Source organism: Nicotiana attenuata, unplaced genomic scaffold (genome assembly GCF_001879085.1).
Source record: "Nicotiana attenuata strain UT unplaced genomic scaffold, NIATTr2, whole genome shotgun sequence".
Classification (NCBI taxonomy): Eukaryota; Viridiplantae; Streptophyta; class Magnoliopsida; order Solanales; family Solanaceae; genus Nicotiana; species Nicotiana attenuata.
Genome location: NW_017673809.1, coordinates 33,440 through 51,638, shown reverse-complemented (window position 1 = coordinate 51,638; position 18,199 = coordinate 33,440). Strand labels below are relative to the sequence as shown.

The window sequence follows — 18,199 nt, the reverse complement described above, 5'->3', positions numbered from 1 at the left end:
CTCTTCCGATCTATTTGTGAATATCTAAAATTAATTGTAAATAACATAATATAATATGTTTAATTACACTAAAAGAAAACCGGTGCATGAATGCTTTTGTGTTCATGAAATTTCAAAGAAGATTGTATAAGAAATTCATTATGTTGTCGATATATATCTTAATTCCTACATAAAAATGATAAAATTATAATTGAAAAGTGACGCGAATATACTAATTAATGAGTGAAAAAATTATCATAATTTATGAACTTATTAGTATAAAATAACCTCAATCAAATAACAAAAAAAATATACTATAACACTTTTCTTTATAATAATTATTTATATTTATATAGTATATAGTAGTCAATAATAAGTGATTAAGTAAATTTGGGGCCTTCAAATTTTGGGGGCATAAGGCAATGATCTCATTTAATAGTAATAGTTATGAGGAATTTAAATCACTTCATTTAAAATTAGTTAAGTTGCTATTGAACTTGTAAACGAAGATCTAGGGAATATATCATCACGTCTTCTGGTTGTTTAATATGAAGTCGTGGCTGTTTAGTAATAAAGAGATCTCTTTAAAAAATGGTTATTCGAATTCTAGCAGAACGACTCTCTTTTTGAATCCACCAAAAGTAATAGGTAAGCCTACAATCTAATATATTTGAAACATTTACGGTGTCTCTATCCTTAACCTAACAGCTCGTACGGTCATAGATTGGAGAAAGTATTTTCTATCAGATGAATATAATTAAGAAATAAATTTAGTGCAACAAAAATATTTATACCAAAGCAACAGATGCATAGGAAGCAAGATGCCACAATAGCATCTTTCTCTTGGAATTCCTCTGAATAAGGAAGCGTAATTGAACCCTGTTGTCCACGGTGAAAGATATATACCTCTGCTAAAGTGAGGGCTACAACTAGGTAAGCCTATCCAATATCTGATTCAAAAAGAGCTTAGTGAATTCCCTATTAACATAGTGAACATTCAAATATTTGTCCTATATTCATTTGTGGGCAGAATCTTTTCTACCTCTTTGCACAAAAAGAGATTGTGATGACAAAGTGAATGCGCCATTGTTTTCTCTCACTCCTTATGTAATGCAATATGTATTTGCACATACACTTTTCAATCTTAATCATGATTAATTAGCATACATAATTACCGTGCGCATTAACCAAAGTAGTCTAAATCTCCCACATGGATTTTTGGTGAAACATTTGCTAACTAGCTTTTTGTTTGAGTTGTATATACAAGAACATAAGAGAAGATCCTTTTCTGTAGCATCTCAATTAGAAAGTTCAACGAATAAGAGGTTCAGAGTGGGATTTTTTAAGTGTAGTTCACGGGCCAGCTTTAGCCCAACCCTTGAGGTCAGTGGGCTAATCGGGGCTTGGCTAAGAAGGCTCGATTCTAAAAGGGGAAACTTACACAAATGTCCCAAATAAATCTCAACTTACCAACCTCTAGCCATTAGTCATAGACTTACCAAAACTAGCCAACAAAAATTGAAAACCAAATAATAGGGTTCTTTCTCTCAAAGAATCACATGCAAAAATCACCTTCCATATTTTTAAGCGTGATTAGCAACATTAGATACAAGACGGAAAGGAAATTTCATGGACGGGGTAGCAAATAAGGTGATGAAATACAAAATCTATACAATATTCCAAAAATCTAAACAAAAAAGGAACTTTTTCAATGGGTATAGTTGAAATTCATTGAAAATATATAGATAAGTCAATACACAAAATTTGAGGAAGATTGGAGGTGATTTGGACTGGTTTTGTATCAAAATTCGTAATTAAATCGAGTTCAAAAAAGTCTTCTGCGACATATGTATCAAACATGTATCACGCATGTATCACACACACAGGTATACATGGATATACATGTGATACACTATTGATACAAATATGATACATATGTGATACACAAATGATACACAATGTGATACGCATATCATTTTTTTTTTCATGTTCAGCTTTTACTTCGAATTTTCAATTCAAACCACCTCAAAACTTCACCAAATCATCCCAAAACTGAGATTCAAGCTCCTTAAGTTGTGCCCAATCTATTCTAATAACACCCACTCAAAACAAAGCAAAAATTTGATATTTTTTTGCTACAAATAGCTAATTGGCTAATTTGGCTAATATTAGTAATATTTTATCAATTGGCCAATTTTTGTAATGAGCTACTTATAAATGGACATAGCTGGTAATTTCCCTTCTAAAAGTGCAGAAATTCGTAGCTTAATCATGCCAAACTAATGATGGGGAAGTGCACGGTTAGCCACTAATAACATATGTATTTACTTTTAAGCCATTGTTTAAAATGTCTTTAGTCTTTAGCCACTTCTTAATAAACTTTAACTGCCCGGACGAAAATACCCTTTTGCTCATGTTCTTAACTTTTGAACTTAACTTTAGGACTTCAGGACTACATGTCCTTAACTTTTGAACTTGGAACTCTAAGTTCAGGACTTCAGGACTACATGTCCTTAACTTTTGAACTTGGAACTCTAAGTTCAGGACTTCAGGACTACATGTCCTTAACTTTTGAACTTAACTTCAGGACTTCAGGACTACATGTCCTTAACTTTTGAACTTGTAACTGTAAGTTTAGGACCAAGTGTCCTCAACTTTTGAGCTTGTTAGTCTAAGTTCAGGACCTATTGTCCTTAACTTTTGAACTTGTAACTGTAAGTTCAGGACCTATTATCCTTAACTTTTAAGCTTGTTAGTCTAAGTCCAGGACCAAGTGTCCTTAACTTTTGAACTTGTAATTCTAAGTTCAGGACCAAGTGTCCACGCTGCCACCAAACCAAGTTAAAAAGTGACTACATGTGCTTCTTCGTCGCTTGTTCCACGCCGCCACCAAACCAAAAGGCATGATAACTGTTCTTTCAATAGATTCAGATGCTATCTTGTGGGTCAGAATGATGTATTACATTTGATAAAGTGTCAGCTTGAATGGAAAAGAATGCAAATTTCTAGAGTTAAATCTAAGTCTCGCGAAGAAACACTATAGAACAAAATCTTTCCCGTACAGTTCTTCTCCCTAATATGAAAGAGATAGAAGAAAGGGTAACAGAGTTTTTTCATATTAATTTTAATAGACTAGTGACTACTATTGCTAAGCAAGTAAATACCACTTTTAAAAAGTGGCTACCCCACATAATTTTTACACTAATGAGTTGGATTGGCCTGGTAAACCTCAGGGACTAAGCTCATTTTAATGGATTTAAACACGGATTTTGCACTTTTGGACACAAAATGCATTTAAATAAGATGAATATTCTAACTTAAAAAAGGAGAGAAATTCAAAAATAGTCAGATTTACAAGTGATTATTGAAAAATAGCTATAGTTTCAAAAGTAATCGAAATTTAGCCACTTTTTATGTAAAGATAAATCTGAACGAAAACACTGTTCAAAATCCGGAAAATTTTCCAGCATAATATACTGGAGTATATTATGCTAGACTTCCAGCATAATATACTGGAAGTTCATACACAAGTGCTCCAATCTTCACTATATTATGCTGGAACTTTTTGTGTGTTGGAGTTCCATCATAATTTGCTGGAAGTTCATACACAGGTGCACCAATCTCCAATATATATTATGCTGGAATTTTCCGTGTTGCAGCAAAATAGTGGCTATATTTCGATATTTTCGCAACGCTGGCTATTTTTTAATGACCGGTCCGAAAATTAGCTATTTAAGGTAAAATTGACTATTTTACCTTAAATAAAAAACCAGCTATAGAAAAGGTCATGAGCGTGTCTGCCTTTGGTCTCTTTTTCTTTTACTACACGGTTCAGAGAATGTTTTAGTTGAATAGATACCCTAAAAGGTAGAGTGTGTTTCGTCCAGTTTAGAAATAAAGTTAATTCATCAATACGTTATGTATATTCTCCGCACGAAAAGGATGCAAAACGAAAGTCACTAATAATACATTATCTCCTTTATGGAAAAAAAGATACTCATCACTTCCTCCGGTCCATAATAAGTGACCAATTTGACTTTTTATTTTGGTTCAAAATAAGTGTCCATTTATATAATGAAGAAAAAATTCAATTTATTTTTTCAAAATTACCCTTATTTTTCCAAAATTACCCTTATGGTATAACTTAAAATAATTACGGGAACAAATTGCGAAGTGCTATGATCAATTTTCAAAAGAAGGAAGAGACATAAAACTGAAGAATAATAGAAACAAAAAGACATAAAAGTGGAGAATAATAGAAACAAAAAGACATAAAAGTGGAGAAAAGATATAAATGTGTAGATTTAAAAAGAAATGGGATGAAGAAATGATGTGTGTCAGAAATATAAGATCAATAATTCAGATAAATAATAAATAAAGAAGAAATATTTATCGAGATCATGTGAACGATGGGGCCAGTGAAGTACCCAACATGGCTGAAAAAGAAGATTTTTGAAAGTGTTATACATACATATATATATGAATGATGCTCAGACATGTTGCAACAAATGTTCTTTTTATTGAGCACGGCAGCAGACCCTCCCTTAAAAAGAATCTGGAATCTCTGTATATTAATGGCTTATGGCGTCCATTGTTAATGGAAGAGTCAAAACATATAGCAAGAAGGACAATTCACATGTGAAGCCTACTTTGCTACCTACTGATTATACCTTCCTATAACGGCAATATCAAAGGGTATTTGAATTTGATAGGTAGGCATCTATAAATGTAAGTATTAACGGAGGCGAGCCAAGATTTGAAATTTATGGGTTTAAAGTTCTAGTTCATTTAAATTATTGTCTTCTTAATTAATAATCAAAGGAACATTTTGGTCCCATCGTCAGGCTCCACCATGTTACTTGGTTCAATAATCAACATACAACATTACAAAAGATTGTCATAGCGATTTGGAATTGGTAAAGTAAGGAAACATTGATGAAAAAAAGTAAACATGCTGTTGCTTTCTTCAATACTGAAATTAGACCACAAATCCAAAAAGAAATTAGGAGGTGCGGAAAAGGTAATTTTCTTCCTTCATTCATGGGGCTTTGGACAGTTTTAAACCTTAAACTTTAAGCCTTGTGTAACTACAGTATAACTTTATACAAGTTGATATAAAGTATGATATATGAACACCACATAAATAATAGGAAATTTTAAAAAGGTATATTTACCAGTTTTCCCACTCCTTAAGCTAGCTGGAGCCTGTATGTATATAATATTATTCACTAATTAATTCCACTACTACCACACTCGTTCAATATAAATTTTGAATTAGGGACCAATTCCCAAAAAAAAAAAATTGTCCACACCCGAAAATTTACATCACATTTACGAATGCACAGTATGTGCTATTTAAATACGTATTATTACTAAATTAAAATTACAAAAAAAGATTCTCACCTCAATCTATTCTCACGCTTAACCATAATACAATTGACAAACTTAATACTCCCTCCAGTCCACAATAACCGATTTTTTGGTCTTGTTTTTTATGGTCCAAAATAAGTGATTTTTCCAGATTTCAAGGATGAATTAATTATTTTTTTCCTACATTGCCCTTGGAGTAAATAATATTGGAGTATATGTTAGGAGTATTTATGTGAAGAGATAGTAAAGGTTAATATGGTCAATTTTATTGCTAATTAATGTTAAAAGATGAATTCCCTAATATGTGTGAAAACAACTAAAAAAAAAATCACTTATTTTAGACAGGAGGGTGTAAGTATTTTTTCCCCTTATAAATCGAATACGTTTTTTCAAACTTAGTGCAGTCTTTCTAGAAACAAAAAAATAGAATATTCCTTTTTGTCCAGCGCCAACAACCCTCAAATTCCACGATCTAGAAACCGCGTGCGCATCACTCACCCTACAGTTATTTGTTTTGCCCCCCATTTTCTCCAATTTGGCCTACCTTCAACTCAAAAACTTCATAGCCATTGATATTACTACATGATATACATATATACACATAAATCCCCTGCTTTTTGAGCTGCTATATAACTAGCTCCTTCTCAAACTTTTCTGTTTCTCTGTTCAGTGGACGGTCCGATCGATCGGTATGTTCCCCAATTTCCCCCCTTTTTTACACTACTTGATGTTTGCATTTTAAGACTACATAATTTGGTGATGGGTCATGAAACGGTCTCAGATGTTCTACATTATCAATATAATTTCCGGTTGTAGCATGATACTTTCTCATCTTTTTTAGGTTATCAATGTGCATGTATTATAGACAGTTGTGCTTAATTGGCTAAAAGTATTACAGTATTTTTCTATCTCTTGAACTTGCGCCGTGTAATTGCATGGATAAGATGGTTTGAACGATATATTGTAGAGAAGCTGGTTGCTCGGTACTAGTCTAGTCGTGTTCTTCCTCGTTTGTCGTCCTTCTTTAGTAGATGGGCTGTTTCCAGTCTACAGCAAAAAAGCAGTTCCCTGGACACGAAGATCCTGTAGTCCTTGCATCTCAAACAGCCTGTGAGTTATTTATTGACTTTTCTTCGATTTTGATTTTAATGTGTGCATTTGATTTGATACAATTTGAGCTTGCCTCTGAATTCTGGCAAAAGTGAATGGAAGTCAAAAGCAATGACCTTTGATTCTGATTTTCTTTCCATTTTTAAGGTGCTGAATCCATTTCAGTGTTTATGGCTGGTATTATGAAGGTATCCTCTTCGTGTAGGATGGGTTGCTTCTTATCTTTAAATGTGAAAGTATAGCTTGAGGACGTCTTTTATTCAGCAAGATGAGATGTGCATATCAAAATCTTAACTGTGATGACATGGAAATGGATAGAAGAAAATAAATGATAGAGAAGTTCCTGGAAACATGAATAATAATTTGGAATGAGAATTTAGTTAGAACTTTGAAAACAATGAAACATAATTTTCATCATCCAATGATTGGTTAAAATGAAACTATTATTTTTGAGTTATGTTAAAAGTTAGTAGTGTTGAAAGGTACCTAGGCTTGCAACATTTTGGTGCTGAACTGTACCATTGGGTTCTTTGAATTACTCTTACAATATGTTCGATCTATTAATTGTTTTAAGAGCCCTAAACTGGAAAAGTAAGACATTGGCCTTATGTAGTTACAAACTTCAGGTCTAGTCATTTGGTTATCCCATAGGTTGTCGCAGAATAATTTTAGTTGTTTATCTATTCCCACTCAAACCCCAAAACACAGTTGTTATTTTTTCCTACTACCCAAAACCTCCTTTTGCATGTCCTTGCTTAGTTGCTTATGTGTTTTCCTCTCTGTTATTTCCTCTTTTGCAGTTAGTGTAAGCGAAGTTGAAGCATTGTTTGAGCTGTTCAAGAATATTAGCGGTTCGGTAATTGATGATGGGCTAATTAGCAAGGTAGTCTTCCCTTAATGCCCAAACATACTCTTACTAGCTCTCAATGTGGGGTTGTGACTTCCTGCTGCATCTTTCCAGATGGATGTTGTATGAGTTACTTCAATACTAGACTAAGTTCTGTGTGTTTCATCATCTAGCGAGCATCTTTATGAGTTAACTTTTTCTCCTTTCGACCTTCAATTGAAGTTAGAAGGTAGTGTTATAGACTACTTTACTTGAATGATGGAAAGGGATGGAAAAGAGTAATCTTACTAGATGTATCTTGAATCATGGCATTTGGTAGGTGTGAAAAAACTTTCCTTGTCGTAGCTACAACAGGAATCATAAGTGTCTTTTTCTGATGGTTACTCTATCATGAGATGAGAAAGTCAATTTTGCGAGAGTGAAAAGGTTATTTCCGGGAGATATTTGGTGGAGTTTGATCTTTCACGTAAACTGCACTGCCATAGATAGTCGAAGCTACGCATTGCAGAGAATGGCATGGCTTCATTTGCAATTCTATTACTGTATCAATTTGATGAATTCTATTGTCTTTGGAGACTATATCTCATCCTTGCATCTCTTTTCCTTTATTGTTTCTAATAACGGCACAGAATATCAAATTGTTTTGTGGTAAACAAATTCTGCTGGAACTTCTGAAGATGTATTATAGGATAATATTTTTTTCCCCTTATAAGTACTTGTTTTAGTGCTTATGCTTGTGAAAATCATGTTGGAGGTGCAGGAAGAATTTCAGTTGGCTTTATTCAAGAACAGAAAGAAAGAAAACCTTTTTGCAAATCGGGTATGATTACTTCTTTGATGGGGAGTACGTTAGTTTTTCCTCTTTGATATAGTGCTGGTTCTAGCTGGCAGTTTGAGCATGCTTTTAAGAATTGCTTAAAGTAAAATTAGCATTGAGGTTATAGTTTAATATGCTATATCAACAAACGCCTATGATGTTTCATCAAGATGTGGATTAAGCTAAGCTGATATAAATTTGCATGTAAAAGCTCAGAACTGTTTTTTAATGGGATATGGTATATTAATTTGCCTCTTGAACTTTCTGCATGCAGATTTTTGATCTCTTTGATGTAAAGCAAAAAGGAGTTATCGATTTTGGTGATTTTGTAAGGGCACTTAATGTTTTCCACCCAAATGCCTCACAAGAAGAGAAGATCAATTGTAAGTGAAATAAAAGATAAATATTACTGTTTAGTTCTTCTTTTATGTTTCAAATAAATGCTTAACTGGCACCCAAATAGTCACATTGGAAACTTCATCATTCTGCCATTGCAGTTTCATTTAGGCTTTATGATTTGGATGGCACGGGGTTCATTGAGCGGCAAGAGGTATGCTATTCTAGTTTGTATGTTTTCATGCTGTGTTGAAAATCATCTAGAAGCATCTTGTAATTTTTAGCTTGTTGCAACTTGGAGCTTGTCACATTCTCAAAAGATACGTAAATAAGAAAAGAAAAAAAGAAATGAGTTTTATTGTCTTTTGAACAAATTAAGATTCCTTTCCTCTTACCGTGTTCGTGGAGAGTGATAAGTGTTGCCGAATTTTGCAGCTATTGTTATTTGAAAAGCGATAAGTGTTGATTGTTTCTTTTCAACTCTTTTTGCTTAAGACGGGCCAACGTAAGTATACTTGGAGGGAGGAAGTCTGAATGTGTCTTTTACCCTGTCTGTCTCATTGGTCCATGATCATTAGGTCAGAGAAAAAGTTGAACCTTATATTCTTTCTAGATGTTTTCGACCGTGGACTTTTCACTCTGCTGCTGTTAGTCTACTAGTTGTTCACTTGTTCTTCTCTTCCTTATTTTAAGTTATAACAGCTTCTATGGAAGACTTAGAGACTGGATTTTTCCAGGCATTTATTGCAGTTCAAGTCACTTATTGGCTGTGTACTCTTTGAATACTGTAACCACCCCTTTACTCAAGTTCTTAGCCAGCTTGGAAGTTGGAGGAAGCAGTCATTTGATATTTGCTTACTTTCCCCTTCTGAGTTCAAAGCAGTGTCTGATGAATGGTTACCTCATGTTTTAATTTTTAGTGTTGTATGTGATTTTGGCAGGTTAAGCAAATGTTAATTGCAATTTTATGCGAGTCTGAGATGAAGTTGGCCGACGAGATCGTTGAGATAATACTGGATAAGGTAATTTACTGATGATAACCAATTTAAGTTTCCATCATCCTAGTCCATAAAATTGGTAACTCTGCCCCTCTGATAAGGTAAAGTGAACCAATGCGTTCTGTTTATTTAGTATCGTTTTAATATGTCGTTGGATCCTTGCCTCTCAACCAAGAATAGCAAATTGGGACTAGCCATAACAAAATCTTTCACCTTGCTGGTCATTTGCACTCCTAATAGTCGTGTCTGGTGGAATTTTAGTAACTAGTCAATGTTATTTCAATGTGTAGACATTTTTGGAGGCAGATTCAAATCAGGACGGAAAGATTGACAACTCTGAGTGGCACAATTTTGTGGGCCGAAATCCTTCATTATTGAAAATAATGACCCTTTCATATCTGAGGTATTATGTTTGATATTTGATATGTGGTGAACATAAATAAATTCGATGGAGGACGTTGTCTGATGGGATTTTTCTTTTCTTTGATGCAGGGATATAACTACTACTTTTCCAAGTTTTGTATTTCATTCTGAAGTTGATGAGATGGCTACCTAACTAAGAAATGTAGTTCAGACCGATTCTTTTGCTTCTTATTCTGGCAATTTATTGACGCACCTAAGTTTTGTTGGGGACTTGGAGCTTTTACAGAATATAGAAAAACTAAGGGTGATCAAAATGGAACCAGCAGTGATTGGGTCAAGAGGTTAAGCTAGCCTTCCATTGTAAAGTGAATTTGTTGGCAATATTCCGCCGTTTAATTACAGTGAGCAGGATATATAGTGCTATTACTTTTCCATCAGTTTTGTTTATCTGTTTTGTGTTGGTGGTAAATTTTGCATAGTATCCTTTTAAGTATATCAAAAATCAATGTCAACCAAGCGTCTGGCCTAGCGGTTTATGAGCAACGAAAAAGATTTAGTTAATTTTTTTCCTATTTGCCTACATTTTGGTGGACAAGTTATTAGATACTTGTGAGAAAATGCAGGTATACTCTGTAAAAGAGTGAAGACGCAATCAAAATGTTTTCACGGATAAGCGTGTGATATCACCAAAATAGAATTTAAAATGTATTACACCTTTCAAATCAAGTGGTCAACCGCATTTCATGTTCAGCTGAAATCCAGCCATGGAAAATTATCAGCACAAAATCCCATGAATGAAAATGGAGTCGTCCTTTCCCTAAGACCTCTCTTTACCACAACTTTCGCCATTCTTTTCCACTTTCACCTTCTTTCTTCTTCTTAGCATTCTTTACTTTTCTCGTATCAAGTTGGTCCAGCTTTTCTCTCCCCCTTTTGAGAGGAAGCAGGGTTTTTTTTTCAATCAACCATGGCTTTGCCATGGATTCTCCTCCTCTTGTTTTTATCATTTACTTCCATTCCATTCACCCAATCAACCCTCACATTGGACTACTATGCCATAACATGCCCTAAATTTGAAGAAATTGTTAGGGACGTTGTCCTCCAAAAGCAACAGCAGTTCCCTGTCACCGCGGCTGCTACCCTACGCCTCTTTTTCCATGACTGTGCTGTGGATGGTTGTGATGCCTCCGTCCTTATCAAGACAACAGCCTTCACCAAACCGGAGCTCGAGCATGACATCAACCACTCCCTTGCAGGTGATGGTTTCGATCTCATTTCACATATCAAGACCGCCCTCGAGCTTGCCTGCCCTGGCATTGTATCTTGTGCAGATATTCTTGCCACAGCTACAAGGAATCTTGTTGTTATGACTGGTGGACCTCACTATAAAGTTCCTCTAGGCCGAAAAGACAGCCTTGTTTCCCAAGCTTCAAGTGTAGAAGGAAAATTACCCCGTGCAAATGAAACAATAGATCAAATGATCAAAACATTCCAAGGTCTAGGTTTCAACATCCAAGAAATGGTAGCATTGATTGGAGGTGGACATACTATTGGCTTTGTTCATTGCAAGGAGTTTGCTAACCGAATTTTTAGCACCCCCGGCCCAACAATGAATCCCAAATTGGCAGAGAGATTGAGAGGAATGTGCGCGAATTATACGACGAATACTGACATGGCAGCCTTCCTTGATGTGATAACCCCTGGCACTTTTGATAACATGTTGTTCAAGAATTTGATGAAGGGTTTAGGAGTTCTTGGTTCTGATCAATTGCTTTTGAGTGATCCAAGGACAAGGCCATTTGTTGAGAAATATGCAAATGATAACCAGGCTTTGTCTATAGATTTTGCTCTTGCCATGGAGAAGCTTAATATTTATCAAGTTAAAATTGGTAATCAAGGAGAGGTGAGGAGGAGATGTGATGCAGTAAACACTGGTCAGATGTGAAAAAAAGAGAAGATAAAGGATTACGAGTTCACGATTATGTTGAATGAATCAACATATAAAACTGTTGATGTGCATATGTTTGTGTATATATATGATGATCAAAGATAATTAACAACTTATTATCAACTGAGATCATTTGATAAGATTTCTTAAAAATTTTCCAGGATAGTGATCAAGGAGATTACATGATCCTTGCTTGCCGATTGAAAATCTGGTATATTGTTTTGTTAAAGTTTAAAACACTGCCACAATTATCAAAGAAAAGCTAGCTAGAACTCATTTAACAAATACAACTAAAGTTTAACATCTTTTATGGCACTCATTTTTTGGGTGAACATATGAACGAGGTAGACAAATTAGACAATAAGTATGCATATACAATAGCTCGTCAACTCAACACAGAAACTTCAATAAACATAGAGGTCAGATCATATATCAAAGTAAATTAAGCGCTGAAAACTACAAAGAATGAAATCTCAAAGTCCTAACTTAAATAACTATAGTCCAAGTGGCTGAAACTCGCGTCTCCATTCAGCCATCAGCTGCCTCTTCTTTCGGCCGGCAACAGAGAATAAATTTATCATTATTATAGACACGTTTCGCAGCATGGATTTGAAAAGTCTCGATAGGAGTAGCAAGGGTGAGATTGAAGACTTTAACGGTCATGAAATATTCCCGATAGCCCGTCAGCTGTGTGTTCACTTTCTCAATCTTCAATAACTTGTACTTGAAAACGTTGCACTCTTTCTCATTATATTCCCGGATAGCACGGTTAGCAAGTTCAGTCAGTAGTTCAGCCTCTTCATTGAACTCCGGATATGGTCCTATTCCAGCCAAGCTAGATATACCGGGATAGTCATAAATGTCAAAACCATTGCTTTGCTCAATCTGGCGGTAGTAAATAGGGAAAAATAGGGGGCGATGCTCCGTCGGGCAAAAGCTCCTCATCGCTGTCGTTCGCATAATCGTAATTCGGGTCGTGTTTAAACTTTGAGACGTATCCACATCCTCCTGGACGTATTTGCTTACTCTCCACACATCTTCCTAATGCAGGTTTTTGCCATTTCTCCGCAGATACAGATGCGGCCATTATATATGCCCTACTCAAACAAATTACGTCGAAGGTTACTACTAACACTTTGTTGGTTAGTTCATGATTAGCCTCTTATATATATAGAAGAAAAACGAAGACAAGGATGCGGTCGAAACCTACATAGAATCCTAATTAAACTCAATTAAGGTTCAATGATGTCAAATTGATCCCACTCCCAAGGGAATTGTGATTAGAACGTCGGTTACGACTTACGAATATGTTTATATTTTCTTACCATATTTGTTTTCCTATCTTCTGATGGAAAGGGCTACATATTATTGGTATAACTATTTTAGGACGTACAAATATCAATAATATAACTAACTTCTTAAGAACAACATAAATAATATTCAAAACAGTATTGAGTTATAAAACAAAAATTAACAGAAATTTGCAAGTTCTTAAAAATAATAAATGTTAATCATGTCTGGTTTATAGATCCACTTTAGTAATTTTTCCTCCGGTTTGTTTCAGTATTTACTTATTGTAAACCAATATTTGGAGTAGTCTTTCTTTTTTAGTGTTTGTGCAAATTCTAGTTTTAGGTCACGCGCTTTGCTTGTGTAACTATATTAACAATTAAAAAAATATTTCTTATTCGCCCGCCAAATAAATTTATTTTCTTTCTCCCTCCCGACAGTTATTACACCACAAGAAACTAAAGGATTTATTTGTTTCTCAAGTATTCAACTGAAAGTTTTTGGGTAGCTTCTTGCATTAAACTTTTTTATTTATTTATGTTTGATGTGAATAATATAACATCTCCAAAAGAATGAAATTTCAACTTTTTTTCATGAGTTTATGTTATTAATTTGATGCATTGTGCATATAAACACTAATGTGAATTAACCCTTTAAAAATTCACTTTATTTTGTTTATTATCTCTTTTTTTTTCTTTGTAAATAAAAGAGTATTCAAATTCTTTTTCTTTTCAAAGTAGTTGATATATTCTTCAAAATCTTGTCTTTACTTATAAAATTATCATCATTTAATAATGGAGAAAAGACAGGAGTACATTTAAAAGTGAAACTATTTACCCTGCTCTACCCATAAAAGAATTATACCCATTAAATAATTACAATCCCCTACCCATTTAATAAACGAACGGGTATCTCAAAATAACTACCCACGCTAATGCCCTACCTATAAAAACACAAAAGCTGCTCAAAATTTCAGAAAATAAGCGCACGAAAATTGAGATTTCTACCGGCATCTGTTGAACATTTGAGGATCGCCACCCTAATTTGAAGATCGGAAGTGTGCAAAAACATAGAGAAGATGCTGATTTCTCTTTACAATTCGAGTTTTTCTCCTTAAATTTTGTAGAAGTAGCTGATTTGACTTTGGAAGATGCTAAAATTTTTTATGCTCAAACTCGCATCTTATTTTTCCGATTTTGATTTCGCTGGCAGAGCACAATATCAAAATTATAAGTATTACAGAAGTTTAGCGCTCAAACTTCTGAATTTTAGCTGAACATTCTATTCTCAGTTTGGAGATCTGGAGATTTGTATCATAACAGCTGATTTGATTTCGAAAAATCTTTTGTTGAAATTTAGTATCCGACATCAACACTGTTGAAATTTGCATTGTCGAGATTCAGTTTTGGACATAAACGTAGTTATAACTTCAAAATCATGGAAAATATACCAACTCTGCTGCAGCATAGTGGAGAATGGGATGATAACCATAATTTCATAAACTTTCATGTTGATGCAATTCTAATAAAGACCTGTTGGAAATTTGAACAACTTCTCAGAGAAACTGCAAGCAACTGCAAAAGGACAGTAACACAATAGCGCATAATGGCAGTACTCCTTCCCATTTCTTCTTTTATGATCTTATCTACTTGAAATGCTTACCTGTAAGTGCGGAGAAGGTACCCAGGGAACCAAACGAAAGGGCACTGAAAGGTCTTCAATTAAAGCTTCGCCAGTACTTGAAAGACTCGAAAGACCTACTTGATGAGTTTCCTTATGAGTGAGTTCGTAGATGCCTTGAAAGAAGCAAGCCTACTCTTCTTCATGTGTAATGCTTTCTTTAAGGATATCTTTCTTTTCGTAAGCCCACAAGGGATTTCATCAGGGTAAATTCCATTCTAACTATTAAATAAATAATTACGACTAATCATCCATCCACTAAGTACCATCACCAGCGCACTACCCTCCCCGTCCCTCCGGATCGATCGGAACAGACCAACCACATATGATTCAGCTCTATCTAGGGCCTCGAAATGGAGCATCCCACTCTACTGAATTCCTGACAGCAAACAAGCGAAATACTTGACCCAGGAAATACCCCGAGAAAGAGGGATCTCCGAGATCCACAGGAGATATGTATAGTTATTCAGTATGCTATTGCTCAAGGATATCCACCAATTACAATTTGCAGTGATATGTGTGTTAGTGTTTACATGGAATTGAAAAAAGCAAGCACGGGGATGACAACACTTCCACTATGCGTGTCGTTTGCTAAAAATACTATAGCTGCAAGCAGCTCCAGTTTCGATGTTGCTACAATTTCATCAGAAATTGTACAATTTGAAAGCAGTGATATGATTAGTACGTTTGATGTAAAAGAAGCATATGACACCAGTTTAGAACTTGACGATGCAAGCATCATAACTGATCAATTTCATCAAAAAGTTGAAAAAGAACAAATTTACAAAGACAAGAACCCACTGCTCTCGTTATGAAACAATATGTCGTTAGAGAAAAATATCAATATCGGGTTAATAAATCATGCCCAAGAAGGTTCGTCTGCATTTTTTCAAGTAAAAAACTATGTGATACCTATATAGTATATAAGTATGCTGAATCAGTATACTATGCGAGTATAGAATTGTACTGGTTCGTCTGTATTTTTTATCAGTAAAAGATGATACTGGTATAGTATATAAGTATTCTATATCAGTATACTACGCGAGTATATAATTGTACTGGATTGTGTTTGTTATTATCAGTAAAACATAATACCAATATAATATATATGTATGCTAAATCAATATACTATGTTAATATAGAATTGTGCTGGTTTGTCTATGTTTATTTATCAGCAAAATATGATACTGATATAGTATATAGGTATGTTATATGAGTACACTATGTGAGTATATGATTATACGGATTTGTGTGTGTATTTTTTATCAATAAAACATGATACATAACTGTATTTGTATTATAAACAGGTATACCCTTGAATGCGTGGATGAAAGATCCACTTGGAGACTTAAAGCATCAAGCCTGCGAGCATCAAATATTTTTAATGTGACGGATTTCAATAATGTCCACAGTTGTTTAAATGATAAGAGATTTTGTTCACAAAAGCAAGCTGTCTCAGCTTTTGTTGCAGCTGTGGTACAAGATAAACTTGTTGACCCGAAAATCATATAAACACCAACAGATATCCAGAGAGACATTCAAAAAGCACATGGTATGGACTTAAGCTAAATTCAAGCATGGATATCAAAAGAAAAAGCAATGCAATTGTTGAGAGGAACACCAAGTGAGTCATACAAGAAAATACCAACATATCTTTATATGTTAGAGTACGCTAGCTAACCCAGGATCGGTGACACACTACACACTGAAGTAGATGGGAGCTTCTTGTATGCATTCATAGCTATATATGCATCGATTAGAGGATGGATCTATTGTAGGCCAACAATTGTAGTTTATGGAAGTTTTTTAAAGTCAACATATAGAGGGACCGTACTCACGACTTCCACGCAAGACAAGAGGGTAAGAAAAAAAGTTGTCTGAGAACGTATTGAATAATTGATGTACTTTACTATTTTAAAAGTGCAATCCAATTACATTCAGTTAAAGAAATAAAAAAGATTTTCAAATATTATATGATACCAATATGGTATACAAGTATACCAAAAGAGTATATAATTATTTTGCTACATACCTGCACCTACCTTGACTATACTACTATATGAAATACTAAATTAATATTGTATGTTGTAACTGATATTTTTTCCTTTGGTTTTACAGGACAAATTTTACCCCTCGCATATACAATTGTTGATTCGGAAGACGATGCATCGTGGGAGTGGTTCTTCGTGCAGTTCAGAGAAACCTATGGACAAAGAGAGGGAATGTTCATTGTATCAGACAGGCATGATGGTATATGGAGAGCAACTTCAATGGTCTATCCAGAAGTCCCTCATTGTGCATGTATGTTCCATCTATGGAACAACATAAAGACAACTTCAGGAAGAGCCAAAAATAAATCAAAGAAGTATATTGCGTTAGCAAGAGCATACACTGTTGAAGAATTCAACAGGTATATGGCAGAGTTAGAAGCTATTGATAGTAGAGTGAAAATATACATGATGGATATTGGATATGATAAATGGTCCCCGGCGCATTCCAAGGCAAATAGAACCATGACCATGACATCGAATATTGCAGAATCAGTAAATGCAGCAAAGAAGCACGCAAGAGACCTCCCAGTTGTGAATTTGCTTGACTTTATGACGACATTGATTCAAAAATGAAATTACACCAATCGGAAGGATGCCGTGGAATTATTTATGAAGATCGGTGTAAAGTATGAAAAAATATTGGCAGATAACTTATCACAGACGATGACGGTATGCATTTTCAGAATCATAAAAACACTGCATGTACTGTAGTTTTACTTCTGTACCTTAGAGATTTTACTAAACAACTGAATATTATTATTAAAAAGATACTATTACTTCATACAACTAATGGTTTTTCTTAATTAAAATTATATTAGGTGTTGCCATCAACTCAATTCTTACATTTAGTAATTGATGGCCGAACAAGAAATATGGTGTGCCTACATGAAAAAAACTACACTTGTGGAAGGTTTCAGCTAGACGATATTCCATGTCCACATGCAATGGCAGTTATACAAAAATCCCATATGGATTCATACAAGTATTGCTCGGATTACTACAACATAGACTACTTGCTGAAAACATATGAGATACTAGTAAATCCTTTGCCCGATGAAACAAATCCCCAAAATTTGAAAAACCTAGGTTCTACTCAAAACGCCCAATTTTCCCCATGAAAACCTTTGATTTTGAGTTGAAATCATGTGAAAAGATGTTAAAGATTGAAGAAAACGAGTTAGAAACAACTTACAATCGATTTGGAGAAGAAATTGCCTTTGAAAAATCCCAGGAGTGTTTTGGTTTTGAAAGAGTGCGAAAAAATGGTTGAAATGCGTCTAAGTTGTGAATTTACAGGTCTCTGATGTCGCAATTGCGACCAAGGTTCGCAATTGCAAACCCTTCAGAAGTCTACCAATATTGCATTTGGCGGGGGGGGGGGGGGGGTGGGGGGGGGGGTTGGTTCGTTTA

At 34.7% G+C, this 18,199-nt stretch overlaps 2 protein-coding genes across 4 annotated transcripts; both read left to right on the top strand.

Moving 5' to 3' along the window:
• Nucleotides 1-5,805: 5,805 nt before the first annotated feature.
• On the top strand, nucleotides 5,806-10,267 carry LOC109217341 (calcineurin B-like protein 1). Of its 3 annotated transcripts, none has more exons than XM_019381582.1 (9): nucleotides 5,806-6,038; nucleotides 6,317-6,459; nucleotides 7,260-7,342; nucleotides 8,067-8,126; nucleotides 8,398-8,506; nucleotides 8,621-8,673; nucleotides 9,401-9,481; nucleotides 9,748-9,860; nucleotides 9,950-10,267. In XM_019381582.1, the coding sequence occupies exons 2-9, from the start codon at nucleotides 6,381-6,383 to the stop codon at nucleotides 10,011-10,013; spliced, it is 642 nt and encodes a 213-aa protein (XP_019237127.1). In that variant the 5' UTR covers nucleotides 5,806-6,038; nucleotides 6,317-6,380; the 3' UTR covers nucleotides 10,014-10,267. The 3 variants fall into 3 exon arrangements, with proteins under 3 accessions (XP_019237127.1, XP_019237128.1, XP_019237126.1); XM_019381583.1 differs by having other exon boundaries at nucleotides 6,294-6,459; XM_019381581.1 differs by lacking the exon at nucleotides 5,806-6,038 and having other exon boundaries at nucleotides 6,045-6,459.
• Nucleotides 10,268-10,640: 373 nt separating this feature from the next.
• Nucleotides 10,641-11,895, top strand: LOC109217340 (peroxidase 41-like). Its single transcript, XM_019381580.1, has one exon. The coding sequence runs from the start codon at nucleotides 10,788-10,790 to the stop codon at nucleotides 11,763-11,765; it is 978 nt and encodes a 325-aa protein (XP_019237125.1). The 5' UTR covers nucleotides 10,641-10,787; the 3' UTR covers nucleotides 11,766-11,895.
• The last annotated feature ends 6,304 nt before the right edge of the window (nucleotides 11,896-18,199 follow it).

What these genes read in the sequence shown, in the direction of transcription:
- LOC109217341 (XM_019381582.1), top strand. Translation starts at nt 6,381, where the DNA reads ATGGGCTGTTTCCAGTCTACAGCAAAAAAGCAGTTCCCTGGACACGAA. An exon ending in ATGATGGGCTAATTAGCAAG is followed by an intron (nt 7,343 to 8,066) that starts GTAGTCTTCCCT and finishes TTGGAGGTGCAG; the next exon opens with GAAGAATTTCAGTTGGCTTT. An exon ending in ACAAGAAGAGAAGATCAATT is followed by an intron (nt 8,507 to 8,620) that starts GTAAGTGAAATA and finishes CTGCCATTGCAG; the next exon opens with TTTCATTTAGGCTTTATGAT.
- LOC109217340 (XM_019381580.1), top strand. Translation starts at nt 10,788, where the DNA reads ATGGCTTTGCCATGGATTCTCCTCCTCTTGTTTTTATCATTTACTTCC.